Source organism: Telmatherina bonti (assembly GCF_933228915.1).
Source record: "Telmatherina bonti genome assembly, chromosome: 18".
Taxonomy (NCBI): Eukaryota; Metazoa; Chordata; class Actinopteri; order Atheriniformes; family Telmatherinidae; genus Telmatherina; species Telmatherina bonti.
This window is the reverse complement of record NC_136616.1, coordinates 15,114,530-15,126,380: the sequence shown is the minus strand read 5'-3', so window position 1 is coordinate 15,126,380 and position 11,851 is coordinate 15,114,530. Positions and strand designations below refer to the sequence as shown.

Genomic DNA, 11,851 nt, shown 5'->3' with positions numbered 1-11,851 from the left:
CGCTGTGGTAAAAATGTTCCTTTTTTTTATTTTGTGGTATATATAAAAGGCAAAATCAAAAATATTCCCCTATATATAGACCCCTCAGAGATATCAGGACTTTACTATGGAGTACCATGAAAAACAAAGTTTAAAATCTAGTTCAAGCTGATAAACTCATTTTATGATAACTTCAGACACTCAAAAAGAAATACTATTTTCATTTAGAGCTACCTCTGTCTGATTTGTGCCTGATAAAAAAAAAAGGGTAGATCTTTTCTACAATATTCCAATATCAGTCATAAAAAAAAAGTGCCTGTAGCACTACGTGGCAACACCTGTGCCAGACTGGACTCTCAGCAGCCTGACTAGAACTCCCATCTATAATGTCCTTTACTCTGGTTGCTTGCTTGCGTTGTTCTCACTCTCAGATGTGGAGAAAAGATTCTGCTAAATGACTGTAGAATCAAATAAAATTGGTACATGGAGAGTTTAATACCCTCTGAGGTGGAACTTAATGTAAAAAATGGAGACCTACTGCCAACTTGTCCCCTGGGAGGCGTTTTAGGTGCCCTTCGACTGACAATGGGAAACGATTCAGTCAGCATATTTCAGGGCTGTACCTAAATTTACCATGGATGTTTCAACACATGCTGTATCATTCCTATACTATATATCCCAGTTGCAAACAGAAGAAAATATACAGTTTTGAGGAACGTGGACATTTTATGGGATTAAAATGATCGGATCCTCACAATGAAGCTCAGTCATAGGAGCTATTGCTTCTGGTTCTGCTGATGATTTACATACTGTGTCACTGATTAAAGAATCATTGGTTCCCCAACGCTTGCAACGCTTTGAACAACATTGATAGACTTTATGTAACTAGGTTGCATAACAAACTCTGTTAATGAATGAGTAAACATTCATACACACCTTTCAAGTCATTTGCACCACTTTAATGACCTGCATCTCACTTCCTGAGAGAAAATCCCACCTGGGAACGGCACAGAGCTCCGGAGGTCTCGGAAGTGCTAACTTTAGTGCCTGTTTACCCCACTGATTAATGCTGCATGATCAGATCTGGGAGGCATAATTTCAGTGCTGGGTTCTGCCTTCCTATTGCTAGGGCACAGGGAGGTTATCAGTAACCCAGACAGAGTGACACTATCCACACTGACTATCATTAATGCTCAGCGGTGCTACCGTATCCTCCCGGAGGAGGTGAGTGTGTTGATACTCTATCTAGAGAAAACCAGGGAGCTCATGCAGGCAGGTGTAAGACAAAATAGCAGATGTTAGCTGGAGGGAGGTGGATGCAGAGGAAGCAACATGCTAATGTGAGAAAACTATGACGAGGTCAAGTGTGCTGGTTTTTCTTTTGTTGTCCTCCGAGGAAGGATGCATAAGACATATAAGCAAGACGAGACTCTTACCAAAAGCAGGAATTTCTGTTTATTTGTAGACATTTCTTTTAGAGCTCTTGAAATCATAACATGGGAGGCGCAACATGAGGGAGATCAGGGTGAGAGGTGTGGAGAGATGATGGAAGAAAGCGAGGTTCAAGAGAGGATAAGTAGCGCAATGTAGCTTCAAGCAGAGTCTGCTGAGTGCTGGATTGCAAGGAGGGAAAGAAAAAAAGAGAAAAAAAAACAGGAAGCAAGAGGAAGAAACTGGAGAAGAAGGGTTCAATTTCTATTTTTAAACCTGAGAGAACGTTTGGACGAGGTAGTGGAAAGTAAAGCAATGAAGGACAGAACAAAGGATGGAAAAGAGAAGACAGACGATGAAAAGAGATGAAAAGATTTGATGGCAACAAAGAGGAGCTGCTGGAAAGAGAAAGAGAGGGGGGGAGTGTAAGGGGGGAAGGGAGGGAGGAATACATTTACCTTGACTGACACTGCGACAGGGAGAGAAAACAGAATCCCCCCCCCCCTACTCCAAGATATTATACCTCCATAACATCATGCGACATAATCTCTGCAGAGGGGTAGCTGTAGGGCCACCCTGAACACTTAGCATAGAAACACACACACTCACACACATGCCAAATAAATCAGCGAGTCTACAAGTAAGATGTGTTCGTACGTCGGTGCAGATCAAAGAACTTTTCAAACAGCTGCAGTTGCACGCAGGTTTGCTGCAAAAGCCAACCTAACGCCACTGGACTGAGACCACCGCATGGGAAGACCAGCACAGTCGAAAATGAGATGATGAAGGCATACAAGATGATCAATAGTGTGTAAAAGATGGAGATGCAGTGGTATTTGTAGGTAGAGAGAGGAAGGATCGGTATCCTTAGAGACCAACGTGTGTTACTGACTACCAATATGCTGCAGTGCAATGAGGATATCCATCCCTCTGAGATGGCAAACTGAGGCTCATAGTTCAAAGTAGTTGAGTGGAAATGGATTACATTTCTGTCACAGTGTATTTTCACGTATTGTCACTTCCGCTTTGACTTCTGATTGTGATGCATTTGCATATAGCCAGACCATTTCTGCTTTTTCCTTTGTTGTACTAAATTGTTGCTATGGGTGACAGCATCAGCTGCTACATAGGGTAAAAATGCAGGATGAATGTAAAGTATGTACCGTGAAGAGATGTTGTTGTTTCAGTGCCAGCCTCAGACTGCCCACTAGTGGTAAAGCTGAAGAGTGGCAGCTTTTGTTGCATTTAATACTGATCTGCATTATGTGGAGGCTTAAACATAAGAATTGGTTAAAGGGGGACACAAAGGAAGGTTTGGTATTTTCAATGAGAAAGTTGTGATTGTGTACATTACATAACAACAAGGGGATACAACAATTCAAAGAAGTGAGAGCAGTGAGTGTCAACACACCCAGAGTCTTAACTCTTGCATTCATCAGGTTGTCTTGAGAAGGTGGTAAACGTCTTGGCATTCCTCTAACTTCCTGTTTGGCTATTTCAGGCTGAGAGCTGGTGCAGAGGTATGTGATTATTTTCTGTTTGGCAGTTGGTCAGCTCTACCTATCCACCAAGACGTGAAGAGGTGGAGAAAGGCAGAGGAAGAACCTTGAGAATACTTAGTATATCAGCAGCAGACTATCTGAACAGCACAGCAGCTGGAACCCAAATCAGCCAAACAGGATGGTCTCAAAGAAAGTGGTAGATTCCCAACCCACATACCAATCTGACTGGATCTGATAGCATCTACAGGAAGCAAGCTTAAGGTCCAAAAAGACCCCATTGCCCAGAAGTTCAGACACCTTTCTTTGAGAACTGCATTCAGTCTTTTTATTCATGAAAACAGAAAGAAAACAAGATAAATCTGAAGGGGATGTGCAGACTTATATTGCAGTTGCAAGCGATTCAGCTGGATGTGTAATGATAACACAAATATGCAAATCATTTATTAATTGCTGTGTGTTTATGGAGGATAAACAATACAAACTGAGTTGTAAACCATATTTCCATGAATAGTCACATTTTTGGAGTTAAAGACAGGCATCAGGAGTTAAATATACGGTATAGAGCACAAATGCCTTCAGCTATCCATCATTTCTTCATGCATTACCAATTAAAACACTAACTAGATACAATGATTTATGGAAATATGTGCAAACATAGAAGAAGAAGAGTCCATATGTAATATGAGCCATTGCCTATGGTATAATCAGAAATAGTTTTCTAAGACTATTTGAAGAACATTTTAAGATCTTTGGGTTTTGGCTGCTCTTTGTCCATTGTTCTGTCAATATGATCCTATACAGCTTCAATAATGTTAAAGTCTGTTCCCTGAGAATGATTTGCACATCGATTTGTGCCGTTTTTCACCTCTAAAATATTAGAACAGGGGCATCAAAAGACTGGAAAGCAAAACAAAACCATCTCATATGTCACTTATGTCCTATAAGGAATAATTTATAGGTTTATGAAATTTGAAAATCATTATATTTGGTTTTATTTATATCTGGCACAGCTTGTAACTCTTTTTGGAATGGGGTTTGTAAAAATAACTATCATAACAAGGTTTTAAGAGTTTTCAGCATAAAAAACCAAGTTCATATTAGTTTTAATAATTAGGTCCATCGGTACCTGACATAAGATCTACCACATAGTTAGGAATAACAAAGTCAACCTGTTGCAGTGCACTAATAAGATAAGTCAATGTAAATAAACCAAACATTAGCTTGGGGAAAGAAAATTTTGGCAGGATAAAACTACAAAACTCCAGACAACTGGCACATCCTGAAAAGCTAAAAAAAATTTCCAGTTAACCATATTTAAGAGGAAATGCAGAACCAGGAAGTACTTGGCACATTCCTACACATGCTGATAAAAACATACCAATCACTATCACAGTCACCACCCATTAGTACAGCAAGGAAAAGAAAATACACCTGACACCTGTAATACCAGAGTGAGAAGCAACGAACAACACGGTAAGTCTTGATGTCTTACAACCTCTTGAAATTTTAGAATATATTTGGTAGTTAGGCTTGTCTTATTTTAAACATATTACTGCATTATGATGTCCCAACTATAACCTAACTGTAATAGTGCAGCAGTTTCGCTTGTAACTTGCAGTGAGAACTTTGCTTCACTCTGTCAAAGTAATCTTTTGAGCTAAAACATGCACATTGACAAAATGTGGTTTGTGTAATAAAGTTGAGGTGGCTCAGGCATCTGTACAGGATGCCTCCTGGACATCTTCCCAGTGAGGTTTTCCAGGAACGTCCCTGCGGGAGGAGACCCCGGGGAAGACCCAGGACACGCTGTCTCTCAGTATATAGATCTCAGTATATGATGTTTAGGATGAAATGAATAACTATTTCTAAACCAAAAAAGTGGAACATGAAACTATTCTTGTTGTTTTTTATTAGTTTATTTGAATTCATGTTATCCTTCTGCTTCTTGCTTCCTTTTAAGTAATGGAGTAATGGAATAGGAATTTTTTTATGTCTTTACATTCCACTAAACCTGTTTGGTTAAGAAGGAAAGGCATTGAAAACATTTAAAAACATTATCATAACATTTTCAGGAGACAATGCCTTTTTGTAATATCGGATGTTTTACACTGCAAGAACTTTTTTTTTTTGTTTGTTTTTAAACTTGGATATTATATATTTAGTTTCTAATTAAATTCACTTATCTAATCAGTTCAAACATGGATGAGCTCCAGTTTCGTTGTCCCGTCTGTCTGGATGTCTACACCGACCCAGTCTCGACTCCATGCGGCCACAACTTCTGCAAAGCCTGCCTGAAGAAGCACTGGGACACCTCAGAGGTGTGTCGCTGTCCTCTCTGCAAGGAGATGTTCTACGACAGTCCTGAGCTGCGGGTCAACATCTCCTTCCGAGAGGTGGTCGATCACTATAAAAACACATCATCAGTGACCGGTTATGAAAGCTGCCAGGCCAAACCTGGAGAAGTGGTGTGTGATGTGTGCACAGGCACAAAGATGAAGGCCACCAAGTCCTGCCTGGTGTGCATGGCGTCTTACTGTGAGATCCATCTGGAGCCTCACAAGACAGCAGCTGCTCTGAGTAGACACAAGCTCATCGAACCAGTTAAGAACCTCGAGGACAGAATATGCCAGAAGCATGAGAAGATCTTGGATCTGTACTGCAAGAAGGAGGAGAAGTTCATCTGTCAGGTCTGTGCTGAGACGGATCACAGCAGGCACCAAGTGGTTATGGCAGAGGTGGCATCACAGCAGAAAATGGTATAATTTATTTCTTGGTTTTATTCATTTAGGTTTTGCTTTGTGGTTTTTTTTTCTGTTGTTAAATATATAAAAAATCCAAGATAGAAGAAGATCATCCAAAATAAAAAGCTTTAGCTTCAGTTTGTTTTAGCTTAGCATTAGCTTAGCAGTTAGCTCTCCACTTCCCATCTGAGGTGTCACAACATCATCAAGCCCTTCACAGCCAAAATACTGTGTTGAGATGGATTAATTTAGCTTTAGCTCTGCCATTTTCTGGTGTGACCAGGATTAACCTTTCAGATGGATTAAACTGTTGACAGTTTGGTCTGTTTCTGCAGCCTCTAAATGGTTGTTGCATTTGTCAAAGAAATATTTCTGTATGATGAAGCATTACAGAGGAGGTTTATCCATTATACATGATTAAATGATGGACTTCCACTGGGCTATTTAATGAATTGATGGAGACACCACCACTCATGATATTATTACTTATTTTATAGTGATATTAAAAGCTTTTTGCCCAGAGGCTAATGGAAAAGAGTCACCATTTCCATGTCATCTAAAAGCAGTAAATTGTAAGCTTTACAGCTGGGGTCAAATCTGCCCCAGCTGGACCATCACATTTATTTATTTTATTTTATTTTATTTTATATTTATTTATTTACTTACTCTCTGTTCTGTTCCCGAGTACTTTAAAATTAGGGGAATATTTTATCAGGAAGTGCTTGAGGAGTGCTTGAGAGAGAAATTCTTTCAACTTTATAACCAGTTTATTAACAAATAAATGATTATTTTAGGTCATTATTTTAAGAAAATAATTCCCCCCAAAAAACTAAAAATTGAACCATTGTCTCCTTTTGTAAATTCAAATTAGTCTCAAAATGTTTTGCTCCTTTTTCTTAGAAATAGAAGCATCTTATTTCCTAACTTCAGTTCTCTTTTGTTCACCTTTTTACACCACATTTCTGTTCAGCTGCTTCAGTATCGAGCAAATTCTAGTCACATTAACAATGACTAGGTTCTCTTTATGCAGCCAAATGAAGACTGACCAGAACATCTAAGGCTGTTCTGAAGTGTCCAGTACCAGAAATTAGCAACATGGGGAAGCAGAATGTTGTGTTGTAAGAAGGTGAACATTATAGTCATTAATCAATAACTATATGGGAGTAAAACATTTTGATAATTAAAAACAGCTACACTGAGCTTGAAGATAAATAGCCACCAGAATCAGCTGATTTCCCATGTTTTTAGGCACTGTGAAAATATATGAAGCAAAGACCCTACACCTTGAAGGTCTCAGGGTCTCTGCTTATATGAGTAAGGGTGCTCATCTGCTGATGAGTTTAATCAATACGCTACAGTTTTTTCCTGGAAGAAGCTTTAACAAATGAATAATTTAAATGACAGCTTTGTGTGCTTGTGATTTTTTTGCCTTTCAAGATAGTTTTTTTTTTAATACAACCAGATTTGTTCCCTGCTAGATTCAGATTAAAAGGAGAGAGAGGGAAGTGGAGCTGATGATACAAGATCGACGTAAGAGGATTGAAGGAATCAATTGCTCAAGGAAAGAAACCAAAGTAGGTCAAATCTACTCACTGAATCACTATCAGGAAACATGGAGTTTCTCACCTATAGGCATTTTGAGACACACCAGTAAGCTGAAGAGGAAGAAAATGCAGAGTATTCAAGACAAATTTATGTTGTTTGAAAAATTTCAAAACTTAGAAATAGATTTTCATAAGAGTTATGCGATGTTTATGTTTACCTCCCAAATACGAAAACTTTTATGTGCTTGATTTGTAGGAAAATGCTCAGAAACAAATGAAAGCCAGTGTTCAGGTGTTCACGGCTGTTATTGAGGCCATCAAAAAGACCCATGAAGATCTGATGGAGGGGATTGAAGAGCGGCACGACGCTGAACAGAGGAGGTTTGAGAGGCTCATCGTCGAACTGATGCAAGAGATTGATGAACTGGAGAAAAAAAGCACCGAGCTAAAGCAGCTCTCACAGATCGAAGACCATATCACGCTGCTACAGGTCAGAGCAGGATGGAGCTCATCTGCTTCTCCATGCAGCTGCATGGATATACATGTCCACGTTAAGACACATAATTCATTTTGAAGGTTTTACATACAGTATTAGAACATATTTACAAAAATCATCAGCGTTTAATAAAAAGTGGTAGCAATGGGTCATGTGGTGGAGCTGCTTGTCTTGTGAAAGTTGGCAGTTCGAGTCCTGCTCCCCTATGCTGTAACCCTGAGGGGGATGGAAGTCTGCAGGCTGGATAAATGCGTCAGGAACAACATCTGGCGTAAAACAGGTGACATAGGACAACTGTACTTGCTCGGTAGTTAGACGCCAGTAAGTCGCTGAAGCGACCCCTTCAGTTAGAAAGAGCCAAAAAAGGAAGAACAGCTGCATTTAAAAATAAAGCATTTGCAAAATCAGATATAAAGTTTTATTACTTATCACACCTTTCCATTACTTTTTAAATAAAAACTCAGCAGAAAAACGTCTGGTGCACTTATGCTCTGTGCTACACATATAGACGCAAACTCAGTACTTTATCAGAGTTTGCCAATTTCCAGCAAAACAGTGCAGTACCACCAGAAATTGCATACGTACAACCAGTAAAAGACACAAAGAAGAAAACAGTAGAAATGATTAAACTTCTTGAAGATAAGCTGTATGAGACAGCAAGCATATCTTTGATATTACCTCACATGGGCATTTGTATTGGATACAGTGTTGGGAATGTTACTTGAAAAAAATAATTAGTTATTGGTAATCACTATACTGGTTCCAAAAAGCAGTGGATATCCCTGCCAGTCCTCCTGTCAGTCCCAAGTACAACATGAGTGAGAATGACAGGGACGTATTCTTCTGGAGTTTATAGGCCCATATCTATGCAAGGTGAAATGTAATGCAAACGTTAAGCAGCTACTGCAGACAGAAGCATCACTCCTTTTTTTAACATAAGCTAAGGCAAAATACCTCTATGGTAACAACTCATGCTAATGTTTAGCATAAACACTAATCAACATTAACATTGTTTAGCAAAAACAAACATTAGCATCAATATTATTTAGCACAAACAAACATCAACATTGTTTAGCGCAAACAAACATTAACATTACCATTGTTTAGCACAACAAAACATTAGCATTAACTTTGTTTAGCACAAACAAACATTGCCATCAATATTGTTTAGCGCAAACATTAGCGTCAATATTGTTTAGCGCAAACAAACATTAGCATCAATATTGTTTAGTGCAAACAACATTAGCATCAATATTGTTTAGCACAAACAAACATTAGCATTAATTCTATTTAGCACAAACAAACATTAGTATCAATATTTTTAGGCCCAAACAAACATTAGCATCAATATTGTTTAGCATAAACAAACATTAGCATTAACTTCATTTAGCACAAACAAACATTAGTATTGATAATGTTTAGCACAAACAAATATTAGTATTAACTCTATTTAACACAAACAAACATTAACACTGTTTAGCACAAACAAACATTAACATTACCATTGTTTAGCACAAACAAACATTAGCAATAACTTCATTTAGCACAAACAAACATTAGCATTGATAATGTTCAGCACAAACAAACATTAGTATTAACTCTATTTAGCACAAACAAACATTAGCATCAATATGTTTAGGCGTAAACAAACATCAGCATGATGTAATCGTTAATACTATGATTTTCTCATTTAAAAGGCAACACTAATAACCTCAGCACTTTTTCTGTCTTCCATACAGACTTTCAACCAAGCCTACGCTATTCCACCAGCTCAGAACTGGGCGAAGATTCCTGTTTACGAAAATGATTTTCTGGGTTTTATTAGAACATCTTTGAGGAATGCACAGCAGTTCATCGACTTGGAGGTTAGGAAGCAGGAAGCCATTGGTAAGAACGGTGACCAACTGCTTCTGTATAACATGAAATGAGTGTAATTTCTTCCACGGAGTTCTTTGAAATGCCAAGCAGCTTTCATGTACAGAAGAATTTATTAAATAAGAAAACAGGTGACTCAGTTTGTTGGAATCCAAGTTTTAAGTTATTTAGATTAAGGAAGTGTTTTGAAAAGCCATTCATATGTTATGTGATGAAAAAAACTCTGGTTTTATTATGTTCTGTCACTCTTCCCACAGAGCTCCAGAAAATAAAGAAATATGCAGGTTTGTCTTTTTAAACGAGCCCTTTAGCTTTAAAGCTCAGTGTTTCTATTTGAATGAACATTTTTAGATATTTTCATCCTGTTATAATCTCTCTCTGTTTTTTATTTCCAACAGACGACATCACCATTGACCCCAACTCAGCAGGATCCTGGCTCACAGTCTCTGAAGATCAGAAAGAAGTCAGGCGCTGTCCGAAAAAATATAAACTCCTACCTATCACATTAAGGTCAGGAGAAAGCACATTTGCTGCCGCAACTCAAGGCCTCACCACAGGCAGGCATTACTGGGAGGTCGGGGTGAAGGAGAAATCCAACTGGGCACTGGGAGTTGCATCTAGCACTTTTATAAAGGGAGAACCAGCCGCTCCCTGCCCAAAGAACGGTATGTGGGGTGTAAGTCACCAGGATGGTGAGCAGTACTCAGCCCTAACGGAAGACCCTTTCCCTTTGATGCTCTCATCTCATCCTCAGAGGGTGGGTGTGTTTGTGGATTATGAAGAAGGACAGGTGTCTTTTTTCAACACAGAGGCCAAAACTTGTATCTGTACATTCACAAAGTGCAACTTCCCAGACAAGGTTTACCCTGTTTTTGATCCTTGTCTGACTACAGAGAAAAAAGAAGTGGCTCCCTTGAAGCTTATGATTGTTGAGATCACCAAGTGAAAAACCAAGCGGTATCTGTTTGAACAATCAGAATCACAACTACTCCATTTGATCAGAGATTAAATTACAAAATTAGCCCAGTTCCACAATAAATTCACATTGCAGGGTAAATCTTCTAGCATTCAGGCATCATGGGTCCATTATGAGACAGCAATATTCATTTTTCCTTTTATTCAGTCAGTGTTTCACTCATGTTAATCCACTTTTACTCAATAAGAAATGCTTCAAAAATAAAATAGCCCTCAAACTTAATGCTGAATCCATCATAAACTTAAGTGATCAGCTGACTGTGACTCATTCTGCCTTAGTGAATAACTGCACATGATGCAATTTACAGCTTTAAAAATACATGCAAATATGCTTGGTATGTTAGATTTTGTAGGAATGTCCTGTTGTGTCATGTTGTGCTCGGTGCAATACAGTCTAATTGGTGATAGGAATCCAGGGTCTCGGTCTTTGGAAACTAGTTCCCCCTCGGGGGAAGGTAAAGTCTAAAGTCTATGCGTGTGAAGCTGCAGCCGCTGGTTCGTCCGCTTTGGAAGGAGCTACACAGAAGCAAACGTGACGTTGTTTAGCATGTTGGGTCAATGTGCTGCAATGGCTAAAGATGTAAAAGTTGTGTAGCACTTTGTTACATTTAGTATTAATGTACATTTAGTAGTTGCATTAGAGAAACAAGGAAGTCATAGCACAGACGCAGGTAAAATGCTGAATTACTGCTGGGCTGTTAAAAAAGTCCCAAATATTTTACACGTATGTGCACAAATCTTTTTAATCTAGTCTTAGTTCTACTTCCTGTTGCCTCCTGTTTACACACAGCACTTACACTATTCTGTACAACACATTATGAGCAATGTGGAGACTCAGTGTCCCAATAAACTAATATTGTATGTTAAACATAACAAAAAGGGATCAAACTATTTTTTTTTTTGTCTTTTTTTGTCACACTTATATATTTGTTTTTTTACATTTTTTTTTTTTTTTTAATTTAGTTTTCATTATTAGATTTTAGATATTATATTTAATGTCTCTCTGTGTTGGCCTTGTGATGGACTGGCGACCTGTTCAGGGTGTCCTCGCCTTGCTGGGATAGGCTCCAGCTTCCCAACGACCCTGAATTGGACTAAGCGGTTAAGAAAATGGATGAATGGATTTTTTTGTTTATATCTGTAAAATTTCTTGTACTGAGTCACACTTGTTGAAGATCTGATCAGTTTTAGTTTCTTTGGAGTTAAATAATGCCAGTTTTCTAAAGTTTTATTTTAGATGCTTAAAAAACATGTCTTGCAGCATCTGTTTTTTGGGTTGTTTTTTTTTGTTAATTTTTTTTATGTCAA

General features: G+C 38.4%; 1 protein-coding gene across 1 annotated transcript; it reads left to right on the top strand.

The window, feature by feature from the left end:
- Positions 1 to 5,110: 5,110 nt before the first annotated feature.
- Positions 5,111 to 10,514, top strand: LOC306769185 (E3 ubiquitin-protein ligase TRIM39-like; the record flags this gene model as incomplete). Its single annotated transcript, XM_079257751.1, has 5 exons — positions 5,111 to 5,668; positions 7,132 to 7,227; positions 7,454 to 7,687; positions 9,433 to 9,580; positions 9,967 to 10,514. 5 exons carry the CDS (start codon positions 5,111 to 5,113, stop codon positions 10,512 to 10,514), a joined length of 1,584 nt encoding a protein of 527 aa, XP_079113877.1.
- Between the last annotated feature and the right edge of the window lie 1,337 nt (positions 10,515 to 11,851).